This window comes from Empidonax traillii, unplaced genomic scaffold, assembly GCF_003031625.1.
Source record: "Empidonax traillii isolate 1590-97213 ecotype Southwest subspecies unplaced genomic scaffold, ASM303162v1 scaffold231:size1146757, whole genome shotgun sequence".
In the NCBI taxonomy this organism is placed as follows: Eukaryota; Metazoa; Chordata; class Aves; order Passeriformes; family Tyrannidae; genus Empidonax; species Empidonax traillii.
The window spans coordinates 1,039,754-1,055,617 of NW_020955424.1; the positions used below are offsets into that span (position 1 = coordinate 1,039,754).

The 15,864-nt window shown below is 39.8% G+C and overlaps 1 protein-coding gene across 2 annotated transcripts in view; it reads left to right on the top strand.

The window, feature by feature from the left end:
* The window catches only part of SLC9A7 (solute carrier family 9 member A7), a 68,188-nt gene that overhangs the window by 20,649 nt on the left and 31,675 nt on the right, over nucleotides 1–15,864 (top strand). For both annotated transcript variants that reach the window (XM_027888095.1, XM_027888096.1), the window contains exons 2-7: nucleotides 10,487–10,686; nucleotides 11,992–12,069; nucleotides 12,857–12,933; nucleotides 13,586–13,698; nucleotides 15,122–15,227; nucleotides 15,509–15,650. In XM_027888095.1, the coding sequence (XP_027743896.1) occupies nucleotides 10,487–10,686; nucleotides 11,992–12,069; nucleotides 12,857–12,933; nucleotides 13,586–13,698; nucleotides 15,122–15,227; nucleotides 15,509–15,650 (716 nt within the window). The remainder of the gene's footprint in view (nucleotides 1–10,486; nucleotides 10,687–11,991; nucleotides 12,070–12,856; nucleotides 12,934–13,585; nucleotides 13,699–15,121; nucleotides 15,228–15,508; nucleotides 15,651–15,864) is intronic.

The window sequence follows — 15,864 nt, forward strand, 5'->3', positions numbered from 1 at the left end:
GTGAGGGAGCTCTTACAAACTGCTAATGGCTTTTAACAGGCAAATCGTTAAATCAGAACTCTCTTCAAGTGCGCCAGGGACTTTCAGCCTCTGCAAGAAAATGAACTTCATTTATAGCACATCTGTGGCTTTTTTAGCACGAATTGCACAGAGGAGATTCAGTGTCTGCCTATGGGGTGTGTATTAACTCAAGTCTAATACTTTGACGCATATTAAAATGTATCTTCTGAAGTGTAAAAAGTATCACGTTGGGCTGGAAAGTGCTCAGTTGAGGTGGAAGCCTCAAACAGTGGGATGAAAGGAAAAGTTACTTGTCTTCTGACTTGGCACTTGGAGCAGCAATGGTAGAAACGGGAAGGCCTAGAGTCTGACCGGTTTCTCTTTGTTTTAACACTTGGCTGCTTGGAAGAGATAATGGGTGTGTTTCCTGCTGGCTCTGGGCAAGAGCCATTCGCCACTCCTGGTGGCTTCCCTAAATGTCAAGGTATAAAGAGGTATGGTACCAAAACTAAGCTTGGTGCAGAAAACATAGAAGCTTGCGATGAATTCCCCTAGGTACTTACCCCCACTGAAGTAAATCTGCAGTCCTTATGTGTTAGCTACTGATCCAGCTTTTGTGCTGTGTGGGTATCAGTAACTGCGCATATACTGCCCTTTAACCTGCAAATTTATATAGTAACAAATCTTGGAATACATACTTCTTAAAGTTTCAAGAGGTGTTCCTCCAAGTGTCTGATCCGTCTTTTAACCACATTGTCCAAAAGCAACAGTACTGGCACGTAATTTTTAAAAATAAAAATCTAGTTGTAAAGACTTGCAGAGGGTAGTTCTCTCGATGAGCGTGTTGATGGATGCAGCACTCTCATTACTGCAGTGCAGGGTTGAGTAACCTCTTATCTAGACATACCATTGTTTCAGGGTTTTTTTGGTTTTAGTTTCAACTACTTATCTGATACCAGAGCCCTAACAGCCATGTTGCTGTGAAATGAGGTACTTTTTCTGTGGTATGGGATGGCAGTTGTAGGCTGGCCAAAATACGTTATATTGTCTTGCATGTTGTTGTCACTGGCACTTACATGATTCTGCCAAGCATTTTATTAGTCTAAGAAAAGAGCAGCTTTGGAGAAGTGAAAGTGAGTTGAAGCCAGAATTACTTGATAATGTATTTCATTTGAAAAATCTAAACGAAATAATGAAAAGGCTGTGAAGGTTACACCTGAGCAGTAATGTGGCAGGTTACCTAAACTCGTGTATGCAAAAATGGTAAAGGATATGCCTGGTGAGCAGCAGTGCTTGGTTCCATGGCCTGCTGTACTCTGTGCTACCTCATGATAGTGGGTGTGAGTCCTTCCTCTGTCCTCTAGTTCTAAACAAAGTGAGAGTTGTTCACACTTGGTGGAAAATGTATAAATTCCCAGGTTTTTGTAAGTACTATGTGCAGTTAATTATTTAAAGAGCAAGCTGACTTAAACAATTTTCTAACTGAACTAGCTAGACGTAGCTGTATTGATAAAAATGGAATTTTTTTTGAACTGATATATATCATATAATGAGAAAAAAACTTGAGGAATTTTGGAGGCTATTTTCGTGATGCTTATCTTATGCAGTCCTGAGAGTGTAGTGGTGTGAAGCAATTGAAATGAAGATCCATCTTTTGACTTGGTATCTTCTTGACAGTGTGCTCATCTGCCTTGAGATGCAAGGATTGCCTTATAGAGAGTATTTTGCATACATCCAAACCCAAGATTTTAGTGTGGGGCTCAGAGTTGTTGTGTTAAAACTGTTTGTGTGGGAAAACATGCTGTCTCAGCATCTCAGAATCTCTTATGTTTGTTCTTGAGGTTGTATTTGTTTGAGAGAATATGCAAGGAAGAGGAATGAATGGCCAAAAGACAGCAGTAATAAAAAATAGGCTGTATGCACTTAAAATGTCTTGAACAAGAACAAGCTCACAGAGTGCATGGTGGTTCTGGTCATGTTAAGTGCTAACAGCCTTTGGAAAAAGGGAGTTTACTCCTTAGTTTTTTCTGCCCTTCCAAGGAGTCTTGCACCAAACCCCTGTGATGTCAGTAGTTGCCCTGGATGTCAGATTACTCCATGTAGCAGCAATTGGCTGCTCTTCATCTTTAATAAATATGATTTTATTAGCACTCAGCTGCCACCTTTGGCCTAGGAGAAGACATGAAACTATAGGTTCCAACCACTTCTCTGCCACCCCATGCTGGGGTTAAAGTTGAGGTGGAATGCAGAGGATATGATTGTTTGGGCAACATGCTGTGACCACTGCTGCTAAAAAAGATGTAAGGGATGGCAAAAATGTCAGGCCACAGCAGCACCTGAGATCTGTCAGAAGGAGCAGCCAAGGAGGCATCAGTCTGTAGTGGCAGCAGAGCAAGAAGTTAGTCACTAAGAACTGTAGGGTATGCTCAGCTGGAAAAAGGTAAAGCTTGTACTAGTCTAGGAGGAAAGAAGGAGAGTGGTAAAAGGCTGTATAGAAGGTTGGGAATTGCAGCTGTGAACCTCTGGACAGTGTTGCTGCTTGTAAGCAGGCTGAGCTTTTGGATGGTTTTTCTTGTTGTAAGTCAAAGTGCAATCTTTCTTCTTCTCTAGCTCATGGAAATCAGAAAAGCAGAAGTGTCGTGCAACTGCTCATGCACCCCAGGCTTTGGCTGCAGTCTTTGCTGGCTTCTGCATTTAGTACTAACACAACTGCTTAAATTTTGCACTATGTAGGAAAATAATAGTACATGTCTTTGATCCTCTGTTCAGCTGTTTGTAAGGTCCTAGAGGATTATTTACTTGCTTTTTTTTGGTTCATAGCATGTAAAGTGGGATGGATGTCAGAACAGCTACACAGTGGGATTGAGAATTGTGGTGTGTTTGTGGGAAGGCCATGGTCACTGAAGTGCCTGTGTTCAGAGCAGTCACCCAAAAAGGTGAAAAAGAGGGGACGTTTGGCTTTTTGGTTCTATCTGGGAGATGTCTCTAAGCAACAGGTTGCTCCTATGAGATGGGATAGATCTTCTGTTGGCTTTTGTGTGTTTGGATGCTTGTAATAACAAGACTTCTACGGTCAGATATAATGATCATAGAAAGCCAGAGTTGTCATCTTGCTGCTATTTCTGTCTTTTGGTTTGGTACATTTCTCTTTAAGTCCAAACCACTTTATTTACAAGTGCTGGTTGGTTTTCTTCCCACAGCTACAGAGCATGGGGCTTGCCTAGGCAAAAAAAAGATTTCCTTGAAAATTCAGTCTACACAAACCCTTTGTCTTTTCTACAGGTAGAAGATTGTGTTGTTAGTAAATATAAGGGGTTTGGTGCAAAAAGACCTTTGGAAAGAGAGAAGCACTGGAAGGTTCCCCTTGAATGAAAACCTTTCTAATGCAGATTTTACTTCATTTACCTTGCTCAAAATTCTTCCTATTCTTTTCTTCCTAAGACTTTGTTTGGGCCCCTGTCCTAATCAGAAGCTCCCAGACATGGTTTTTAAGATGATGGTCTCCACACATATCCATTACTTCCTTCAAACAAGTGAAGGCCTGAGGCAGGGATATCGAACTGTCCCTAGTAATAAAACAGGCTTATCTGTAGTTAACAGCACTCCTTGTAGCTATTGTGGGGTCTCTGAGCTCAAAGCTGTGCCAAAATGAATGTATTTCCTGCCCATTCCCCCTTCATCCTATGCTTAAGTCAAACCTTCAAAATTAAATGACAGTGTCAGCAAGGAGATTGCTGCTGCTTAATGAGTTTCAATTGGGTTACGGATTGAAGCCTGACTCCTTGCAATGACAGATTAATAACTCCTTCTTCTGAAGCTTTACAACACATTTAAGGAGGGGGATAATTATTTTCTGGGCTTTTTTCTTTTAAACTGGGAAACTTCATTTCTTGCTCGTGTCTGAGTCAGGTGAAATTACTGTAAATCTTTTTGTAACAAAAGACTTGACATTATTATTTTTCAGACTCTGAGGAACTTGTGGTCTCCTGTTTGAGATAGGCCAAGTGTTTCTAACATGCAAATGGGGGGAAAGCAGTAACAGAACACAAGGATTAAATAGAAAACTTTCTATTGTATACCATAGAACTGCTACTGCTCTGGCTGTTTGTTCTTCTCACTGCCTGCCAGTGTGGTCACCAGTGTGCCAGGGGGAAAGAATCCCAGTGTTTGGGGATTTCCTTATCTGGCTTAGAAGTCTGTGTTGAAAGAAATGCTTCAGCTCTGCTTCTGTGTCATGGGACTGGACCAGCTGCAGTTAGGGAATCACTCCTGTGTGAGGCAAGGAAAAGGAGCCACAGTGGGGCAAAGGTTGGTGTCTTCGTGGTGGCCCATTGCTGCACACATCTCTGGGAACGTTAGTGGTATTAGTATGTGTATGGCTTTCACTGCTGTGGGTTGCATACCTAAGGAGGAATACTTATATTTTTGAAAGCATAAAGAATCTTTTCAAATGTTAATTGTAAAACAGCAAATGCTTTGTTAAATCTGTGTTGCATGAAACAATGGCTATGTGGTAAGTGAACTTGAAAACACCTGAGTTGAGATTACAAATACCTATGCCCTTTATAACTGTGGTATCTTATTTCTAAGTTGAGATTGTCTCTTTAAGTTGTCTTCTGTGGCTTGTCCAAGTTCTACTGAGTCATTACTAAGGCTGGGATTTGGCTCAGGAGCCTTGACTCATAGTCCCGTGCTTGGACTAGAGGCCACAGGAGCTTACCACAGCACAGCAGTGTCTTCCAGGGCTGAGCTGTCAGTTTAGGCTTTTTGATATATGGTGTGGGGTGTTGTGTTTTGTTTGTTGGCTTTCCGGTTGTCGTTGTTTGTTTTGTTTTAGCTGTCTTTTCTGGATTTTTGATTCCGGGGAAGAATACAGGAAACAATTTTTCTTCCTGGCTATCGTTTATTTTCTGTGGTTGCCATCTTGCTAATAGTGTCTATTCATCCCTACAAATTATTCAGAACAAATAAATTTTTCTGGAGTTATAACTGTCCTGTGCAAATGTGAAGCTGTATGTGAAACTTAGTAATTCTTCAGAAATTAACTATTGAAATTCCAAAACAATCTTCTGTTTAAATCTCTTGATAACTATATGTTTAATTTACTCCTTCTATACCTTAAACCTGTCCTTTAACCCCATCATCAGTAAGAATTTGTATTACAGAATAAAGCATACCTGTCTGCTTCTATAGTTCATAAGTTTTTGACCATTTCACTATGTATAATACGAGTATGTAAATCATACTAATATGACACAACCTGAAAAAGAATTAGTTCCCCTAGGAAAAAACCAGAGCAACAGTTAGTGAAAAGGCGTTTTTGACCATCACAGATGCTTTTGTGAGTTTTTTGGAACAAAAGGCTTGCAAGAAGGCAAGGATGTGCACAGTGCACACTCGTCTGGCAGCAAGAGCCAGCAAGTTAATTTGACATTTTGTTCTGCACAGTGTGCCAATAACTATTTTTTGCATAATCTTTTATTTAAATTGAAAACTATGCTTAGTTTGGCTTATTTTAAAGGTGAATAAAATGCTTATTACGAAGATGCCCTTGATAACATACTGCTATGTTTGCCTACAAGGAGGAAGAATTACCCACTTGTTTACTGTCTTTTAACTTCCTTATCTAAAATAGCCCTAGGACAATAACAAAGCATGACCTTGAATATGTTATTCAGCACTTTAGGGTTTGGATATCCCCAAAATTTCCTTCAGACTTCACCTGTCTCCATTTCCTGTTTAAAAATGTTTTTTCATCTCTTTTTTTTTTTTTTTTTTTTAACTATTTGTCTTGTGCTTATGTTGCTGAACATAAACTGCCAAAGATGAGGATTGATTTCAAAACAGGCTTCCCATTTTATTTCTGCAGTGATGTGACAGGCTGATGAATGCCGCACTGGCAGCGTTGAATCATTGAGAAGGTAGCTAATAGATCTGCCATGCTGAGAGCAACACAGAATCATAGAATCACAATTAGGTTGGAAAAGACCTCTGAGGTCACTGAGTCCAACTCTTGACTGAACACTACCTTGTCAGCTAGACCGTGGCACTAAGTGCCACATCCAGTAATTTCTTAAACATATCCAGGGATGGTGGCTCTACCACTTCCCTGGGGAGCCCATTCCAATATTTACCAACTCTTTCTGTGAAGAAGTTCTCTTGATGTCCAACCTGAACCTCCCCTGGTACAGCTTGAAGTTATGTTCTTGTGCCCTGTCACTAATTACCTGGGAGAAGAGGCCTGCTCCCACCTGGCTACAGTCTCTTTTCAGGTAGCTGTAGACAGTGATAAGGTTTCCCCTGAGCCTCCTCTTCTCTAAACCAAACAACCCCAGCTCCCACAGCTGCTCCTCACATGAATTACCCTCTAGACCCTTCACCAGCTCCATTGCCTTTCTGTGGACATGCTTCAGCTTGTCCATAGGATGTCTTTCTTGCAGTGAGGGGCCCAGAACTGAACACATTGCTTGGTATGGCCTCACCAGTGCCAAGTATAGGGCAACAAAAGATGCTAATCTTGGGCTCTGCAGACACTTTCTTAACCCTTCTTCAATGGGTCATATGGTGGTATTCCTCTGCACTCCTGTACAGGGTAGTGAATGGCAAGCAAATAGTAGAAAGAGTGAATTGCTGATGCTTCTGGAGATGGTATGTAATATGTCATCTGATTTTTTAAAATATGCAACATTACCAGCTTCCTTCTGGATCAGAAACAATGCTTGAATTATTTTGTAGAAGTTTTGAAACTTTTACAAAGTTTACAAAGGTTGACCCTGTCACAGGAAAAAATACTCTCTCTGTTGGTGTTTCGGGCTATTTAAAGTAAAACTTTCAGCCTATGGTATCTTAATGCACACAAACACCCAATAGAACAATTATTTGTGTGATAAACACTGTGTATTAGTGATCCCTTACCTTGTAAATACTTACAGGAGTTTCTTTTATCCTCCTTGTCAAGTTTTTATTAATCTTTTTTTCTTTGTCCTCAATCTGGTAAAAAGTTCAGTCTGTGAGTAAGGAGAAAAAATCTAGACTGCTGAATGTAAGGTATCCTTTTTATACATATTCTTTATGTGTATTTTTAGAAGCAAGCAGGTTTTTGCTCACTATCACCTTGCACCATGAGGAAGCTGGTGTCCCAAGTACCCAAAATGTGCTATTCTGCCTGTCTGTGTGTGCTGTACTAAGACAAGGCAAATGGTGTGCCAAGGTGAGACTGGCTCTCATTGCTGACAAGGCTGTCCAGCTTCACAAACCAGTAAAGGGTTTGCTGTAATGTCATTTCCAAAATTGACTACTATTGCATTAAAAAAAAAGGAGAAAGACTACTAGCAAGTGCTTTCTCTGCTGTAGCACAGTATCTGCTTTCCTATACTTAAGCAGCGTTAGTTGAATATCTCCTGGTCACTCCCTCTGCCTTCTTTCCAAAGGGTGAGTCTTGGTTCAAGGCAGGTGGCAAGCCAGGGTGGATTGAGGAAGTAAAAGCAGTCCCTTCCTAGCCTGTTGCATCTCTTCGACTTTTATGATGAGATAGTAATACTGCCACTTCTTCTTCTCTGACTTACAGAGTCAGAAGTGCAGTCTCTCAAACAAAAACACAACTTCAAAGCAACAGAAAGCCCCAGAACTGACCTAGAAAGCAATTAAGTTGATTTTAAAGAAACTTTTGCAGCCTATAGGACCTGTCTGGGGGGTTCAAATGCTCGTGTGGAAGACTAGGAATTGCAGGGTAATCTAGACTGAAAAGGACCTCTGAAGGTATTCTTGTCTAGCCCTCTGCTCACAGCAGGCCCCCACAGCTCAGGACCATACTTACAGGAGTTTTGGCTATATGCATGGAAGGAGATTACACAACCTTTGTGACAGCCTATTCTGGTGCTCAGCCACTTAATTGTTTAAAAAACAAACATTGCTTAACTCTTTTCACCTGCATTGCAACAAGTTTGTTGCCTTTAGTCTTAATCACTGTGCACTTTGCAGGAGATTCTGTCCTTCTCTTCACTGTGTGCCCCGTGGATAGCTGCAACCAGCAGTAAGATCTCTGCTGAGTCTCCTTCAGCTTGAAATGTAGTTGACAGGGAAGGACCTCCTTGGGCCTCTTCTCTTTTCATGCCTATTTCCTTTAACGACTGAGCTGTGGGAAGCTTTAGCCACTTGACTGTTTGTGACAGCCTCTTGCCTAGACACTGGACACTCATGTCCATGTGCATCCTGCTGCAAGATAGCAGCCTGGCAGGAGGGATCACAGGTTCCTGAACTGTCATGCTCAGTGCAAAGCTCATCCAGTTCGGTGTCTTATCAGTAGGATGTGTATGAACATTCCCTATAGCTGCATTACTGGGCCCTGAGACACTGGGAGTTTAAAGAATGTTTCACTTCAAATGCTAAATATCAATTATGGATGCAACCGGCACATAACTGGTGTATTTTATTGAGGAGGGGAAGTGTAAAAGTGGATTATATCCAGTTGTATAGTGCAATCAACTCCTGCTCTCCAGTGCCTCTTACTAATACAATAGCAAAGGGGTTTCCCATCTGCTTTTGCAATGAATTCACTAAGGACAGTCTCTGAGCCTTAGAAGCTATTACATCTATCAGTGTTTCCCTTTCTGTTCTTAGCTTAGTAGCAATATAGATTTGGCTTTGTGCCGCTGCTACGTATAAGCTCATCTGTACAGATTTTATTCTGCCTTCTGATTTACTACAGGATTTCTGGCAGATGTTGGTTAGATCAGTTTGTAATGCAGTCAGTCTTGCTGATGTATTCTGTGAGCCTAGCTCTTCCTAGCTGTGAGTGGGGGGAGAGCAGCAGAAAGCTCAGACTGCTTGCCTGACTGGGTTAGTGGTGATGTCTGTAGCCGTAACTCATAGCAACAAGTGGCTTGGAGGTGACTGGCCATAACCTGTCACTTTGTAGAGCTGTGTTTCTGCCACATCTGTCATGTGTAGCTGTAAAATGCTCCAATGGTGTCAGGAGAATGCTTGTATAAAATTCTGTATTTAAACTGTCAGCATCTGAAATGTCAGTGAGTAGATTTCTCTTACTAGAGGGGTTTCTTCCCCTGTATTCTCTTTGAGTGTGTACTTCTCTTTTCTAAATAAAACTTAATCTTCTGCTTACTTTGGAATGGTCTCGTTGCTGCTACGTTCTCTTGATCACAGAGAACAAGGGCTGGAGGTGAACCACTCACTAGTGTCACAGCTGCTACCTGCTGTACCTTCGCTTGCATTAAAATTATTCTTTCACTGTGAACTTGAAGAGAATGAGGTGTGTTCTTTTGGCTGGCTTTTTGGGGTACACTTTGGTCACCCTTTACACTATGCCATAATGTCTGCTTGGGGTTTATGTGCTGTGTGGTAGAATTTCCTTTGTTTTACCTCATTTATTCTCTGGTTGTTACCTGTCAGCTTCATTTACTATCCGGGGAAACAGATCTATGGATTCAGAGAGAGGGTCACAAAGAGCAAAAACAGCATTGATTACTGATTTGTCAACAGAAGCATCAGACATTCATCTTCATCTTGGAGTTGTCTGGAACAAGGATTAAATTGCAGATCACCCTAAGGCAACAGGGGAGCATTTAGTAAGTGGGTATCAATTTGTTTACTTGCCAGATCAAAACCACTTTGACTGTTCTTGTATGTTCTCTTTGCAGAAATGGAGTCTTGTTCTTTTCTTAGTACATTGTAAAAGGAGCAGTTAAAACTTCGTGCTTCTCCAGCCTCCTGGCACAGCCCTTCCATTAGGTTACAAATTATTTTTGTCACTGTGTTTGATGCATCCACTACTGATGTCATTTTGTGGTTGCATTTATCTGGGCTGGCTAATTAGTCTTATATTCCTGAATCCTGGATCTGTTATGATTGCTCATTTATACCTTATTTTTGCTTATGTGAAATATGGAAAATGTTTGTAAACGGCTTATAGCTGGCTTCTTTGTGCATGTCATCTGACTTTTAGTTTCAGTTTGTGGACTACACAGGAGATTGTGCAATGAGCATTATTTACTGCCTTAGGATTGTCAGGCTAAAAAACTGTATCCTTGCTGCAGCCATGAAATAGTAGGGCAAACATCACCATTTCATCTCAGTTATTGTCATGTGTTTACAGAAGTCACTGTCTTCTTGCAGTGGTGTGTATGGTCGGTTCTGCCATAAGGCAGGTGAAATGTATTTGAGGTGTCCTAGTGTTTAGCCTCTCACGTAACTAGAGGTTTACACTTTGAGGGTGAGGAAGACAAAACTTGAAATGGAGCCTTTTCTTTGTCCCTTCAGGCAGATATCAGATTTTATAAATTCATTGGTAGTTTTGATGTGCTTAGATCCTCTCTTCCTCTGCAGGAAACCGGTAGTCACAATTCACTGCAACATGTTTGTGATGCATGCATGGATTAAGGCTCATGCATTATACCTTGGACGTTATTTGAAACTAGGAAAGGTACAGGAAGAAGGAAATCAGCCTAATGGATTTTTAACTCTCTTCCAGGACTCATAGTTGGGGTGATCTTGAGGTACGGGACTCCCTCCAGCAGTGGCCATGACAAGCCGTTCAGCTGCTCGCAGGAGGACAGGCCGTTCACAACCCTGCTGGTCAATGTCAGCGGGAAGTTCTTTGAGTACACACTCAAAGGGGAAATAAGCCCTGGGAAGATCCACAATGTGGAGCAAAATGACATGTTGAGAAAGGTGAGGCTACACCGTTTCTTGCGCTTGGCTGAGTGTTTCTGCTTCATCTATGCTTGCCTTCCTCCTCCTTTCTCCATCCCATTGGAATGTGAGCTAGTGTCAAGTGTCAATATTGCTGATGGTAACAGTGTTTCAATGCTTAATTCAAGAACACCTTCTGTATTATATTGCTGCTGGCAAACTGTGCTCTGTTGCATGTATGTAGTGCTTTCCTAAAGCCCTTGGTTTGAAGACCTAATGTATGTTTCTAACATCTGTAGAATTCAAAATGACCAGCTGAACAAAAAAACCCTGATGTTGCCTTGTATGAATGCAATATAAGGAAAATGGTAATTAGTGAAAAGTGTTTGGTTCTTATAGTTTTTTTTTCCTAGGGTTTTAAAATCTGTTTATTGTCAGGAAATAGTTACTGCTTGTGTCTCTGTAATTTACCAAATGAGGTAATCTGGTATTGGAAGTGAAATTCACCTATCAATTGTTATTCAGATGTGCTATTTAGCTTTTTATTCAGTGTTAAGAATTAAGCACCTTTTATGTATATAAAATTTAGACTTTGAAGTATAGGATTGAGACTTTAAGGTCTGTAATTTAAAAATACTTCTTTCTGCTAACTATGAAGAAAGCTGTTGGTATGTACCTGTCTGCTCCAGACATCTAAAATTAGCTGAAGTGAATCCTATTCTGAGAGGGCACACTTGTCCTGTTTATCTTCTAACCTGTGCTTAGGGGGTGAAAAGAACCAAGTTAGTTTCACATGTGTGTGGGTCTTGTTTGGATTTTAAATATTGGGTTTTTTTCCTTAGTGTAGCGTAGGCTTTCATGGATATCTGCAACTTCTGCTGAAATACATACAAGTGACAAATGATCTGAATTCCTGAAAACCAGTCCTGTATCTGACTTGTTTGGCTTAAAATAACTGTATAGTGATTCGACTTTCAAAAAAACATGAGCTAAAAAAAGCATTTCATTTGCAGCTATATGAAAATCATGTGTGGTAGTAAGAGAGATCTTCTCCAGCATAATTTCTACTAGAAATGTTTAATTTAAAAAAGGGGACTGTATTTGGGATTGCTGCCAGATTATCATCAGGGATGGATGTAATGGATGTTTTTCCTAGATCTTGTTTACCAACAAGAGCTGCAGCTTTTTGCTGCTGTATACATATAGAGATGGCCAGTGTTTTAGAGAGTCAACTTATCTATTTTAACAACTAAAAGCAGTAGTTGTGAGAAAATGAAAGAGGAAAAAGACCTAATGATTTGTGTATTTCTGTTTCTAATTGAAATTTCATATTTTATTTTGTAGGTAACATTTGACCCAGAAGTTTTTTTCAACATTCTGTTGCCTCCTATTATTTTTCATGCTGGTTATAGCCTGAAGAAAGTAAGTGTAGTAATTTCTGAAGACAATAAACTCTTTTGATTTTTTTTTTCTTTTATATGTGTGTTTTTGTTTGGTTGGTTTTTGGGTTTTGCTTGTTTGTTTTTAATGTGAGACTAATGACATTTTCAGGATTGCAGTCTATTTCAAGGTGGTGTTTGTTTTGTTTTGTGTTTGTTTTTTTTTGTTTCTTTGTTTGTTTTTTTAGGGCAGGAAATAAAATCTTATTTCCTCCATAGATGATTAGGCCCTATTGTTTTAAGAGAAAATACATGTATTTTTTGGTATAAATGTGTTAAATGTCTATTTAATCTTGCTGATATGTTTTTCTTTGAATTTAGGCAGAGATTAATGTCAGTTTCGTTTAAAGTAAAAGATATTCTGCTATGAATGGTTTTGATCCTTTTCAAATGTCCAAAATGCAGTAAATTACACTGAAAAGTGGACCTAACCCTGAATACTGGTGGGGATGTGCCAGACACTGAATGACAGAAGGGCCCAGATTCTGATCTTGCTTGCAGATACCATGAATTTGTGCTGGTTTTTACACCTAACTCTTATATATCCTGAAAAAACATCTGTGTGGAAAGCTTCTGTCAATAAGTTACATTTAAGATTTAATGCATGATTCAGAGCTGGTTTATTCCATTTATTGAAGTTAGATAGAATTTACATTGCAGTAATTGAAATGTTTCTGTGGATTAACGCAAGTGAAGTAGTGTGCTATATGTTTTTGAACAAGTGCTATAATTTTTTTAAAATAAGTGTATAAACCTCTTTTCCTATGCAGAGGCACTTTTTCAGGAATTTGGGGTCCATTTTGGCTTACGCCTTTTTAGGAACAGCAGTCTCTTGTTTTATTATTGGGTAAGTGAACTCTGATATCAGTTCCTTTCTATACTGAAGTTTAAGTTGATAAAGTGCTCTCTCTCTCTCTGCATGCATAGGTATATTTTATGTCTATATGTACACACATATTTGGTTTAAGATAGCGAGTCACTTTGGTTTGCCTGAATACAATATCTTCTTATTGCTAATATTACTGTGTTTTGTATATGGATACTCTGAAATACAGAAGTCTTGAATTGCATTGGTGACCTTGATTTGTCTCTCAAAGAATTTCACTAGAGAAATAATTTGAAGGCTATTCTTAGCTGAGAGCTTTTGGCCCATGTACTATGTTGGGAAAAACAATACTGAACGGAATTTTGAGCAGGGAAGTGTTCCCTTTGGTGAAAAATGGAAGCAACCTGTAGACTTTCTGTGCCAGTTGTGTGAACAGATTTCATGCTTTGTTTGCCGGTTTTAAATGATGTCTTCTGGATAATGTATTGCTTGACTCTGTTCATAGGGCAAAGAGGAAAATGCATGTTGAGAGCTTAGCATTACACTGTGACTGTCCCATAGAGCTGTAGCATAACCAAGTCCACCTGAAATACTGTTGCTTGTGCTTTTCCTTTGCCTGTCTGAAGTACACCAACTTGTTTGACTTGGACTGTTTTATCCTTTTTCTCTTCAGGAATCTTATGTATGGGGTTGTGAAACTAATGAAGTTGGTGGGTCAGCTCTCTGATAAATTCTATTATACAGACTGCCTCCTCTTTGGAGCGATAATATCTGCCACTGATCCAGGTATCTTGATGAACATTTTTTAATAACCTTCCAAAATAACCCTATTGCTAGGATTTTTGGCTACATGTTAACAGGACTTAAATTTCAGTTATGTCATATTAGTATCTCTGAGACTCCTCTCTGAAGTGCATGCAAATTCTAAGTGTTTTAAAAGCTGTTCTCTGTTGATTTGGTGCTGAACTGGTGTAACATCATATTGCATTTGGGGAAAAATGTAACTCTCCTGTTCAAATACTTTAAATAATCTTTCTGCCCCACCCCCAGTAGGTTTTTTGCAGTTTTTTTTGTGGGGTTTGGGAGGGGGGGAGGGTTGGGGGAGTTTTTTGTTTGTTTGTTGTTTTTTTTTGGATGTGTGTGTGTGTAGTGGGCATCAAGTTTAAGACTGCAGATAGATGAAATTATTACATTGTCTGGATAGAAGAACTTCCTTCTTCAGCTACATTGCTTGGGGCTAGGTAATTTAAAAGCAATATTTGAGGTTTTTAGGCTCTTTAGGTGGGAGATTTTTCTTTTCTTTCAAATGAACTTCATGTTTTACAAGTTTGAGCAGAAAAATGCTCTTCTGGCCAAGTAATTTGAGCTATTACCCAAATAGTGTAGTCATTCTTCAGGGTCACGTAGGTGTCTCTGCTTGACTGGTCAGTTTGTAGGGCTGGTGTATGTCAGAGGTCAGGGTAGGCAGTGCTAAAGAATGAAACTTGACATTATAAACAGCATATTTGAGGTGCTCAGTGGTAATTAGTGTGCAAATGGGAAGTAACTCCTGTGACTGAGCTGAGCTCTGAACACCTGGTGGTTGCACACAATTTATGCAAAAAATCACTATGTGATTTTTGAAGCTTGTATATGGGAACATCTTCAAGATCATGGTCTTTCATCTCAGACTGAATTTTCTTGAAAGGATGCTTTTAAATATTTAGCATTCTTGCCCTTTTCAAATCCTGTGCAAATGCACGCTCCTGTGGCATAGTGTGTACTTTGGGGTACACTTAGGATTATGAGCACTATTTTACTATGGCTGAAATAATAAACCTATGTCAACAATCAATACAGCCTTTGAAAGTAACAAGAGCTGCACAACATTGTGTTGATTATCTTATATGGATCGTGTTCTTAAATAATATCAGGGCTTTGGTAGAAGTGCTTTGTCTGCTCCATGCCCATTAATCATGGGGACCTTCCTATAAACACTGTGCAGGTGGGAGGACAGCAGAGCCACCTCCTCACAGAGCTGCCCTAAGACTCATGGGGGAATTGCTTACCCATAGGTAAACATGACTAGACTGTTCCCCGGTTTAATTTTGATCTTGTACTTCAATTCCTGGGTTTTGCCATTTATAGACAAACTGGAAAGGCTGCTCTGTTCGCTCACACTGTCGTTCCTGGAGTCAGCCAGTGTTGTTTTTCTCCTTTCTTTCTGTAGTTACCGTGCTAGCAATATTTAATGAGCTGCACGCTGATGTTGATCTCTATGCCCTTCTGTTTGGGGAGAGCGTGTTGAATGACGCTGTTGCCATTGTATTATCTTCGTAAGTAACTTCATGAATTTCTACTCTGAAATTACTTAATTGCTTTTGGTATTTGTCTAAAATAAATGCTTTTTCTGAGAAATGTCATTTTAAATTTAAATGGATTGTCTTGAATTGAATTAATCACTATTGTAAATGTTTTCCAAGATCCCTAATGCATATATATGCCAGAATGACATACACGCCTTCAGTATGGGATTGTCTCTGTTGCTCAGGTGGTGTTCTTACAGAATAAAACTTTTCTGATGCCACTTTTAACTTCTCATTAACTCTCTCTCTAGATCTATAGTTGCCTACCAGCCAACAGGTGAAAATACCCATGCTTTCGATGCAGCAGCGTTTTTCAAGTCCGTTGGTGTTTTCCTGGGAATATTCAGTGGTTCTTTCATGATGGGAGCAGTGACAGGGGTTGTGACAGCTCTGATATCCTTTTTCACATTTGGCTCCTCTAGCTGATATGTGGGTGTTATTTCCTGTTTCCAGTTATAGCCAAACATCATAACATGATGCGCTTTGCATAACCTGTTCTGTTCTCTTGAAGCTTACTGCTGCAGTTTAGTTAGATCTCTGAAGTGCTCAGCAAGAAATTTTTGTGGGTTTTGTTTTAGGCTCAGGTAGTAGATCTTCAGCCTGGCCT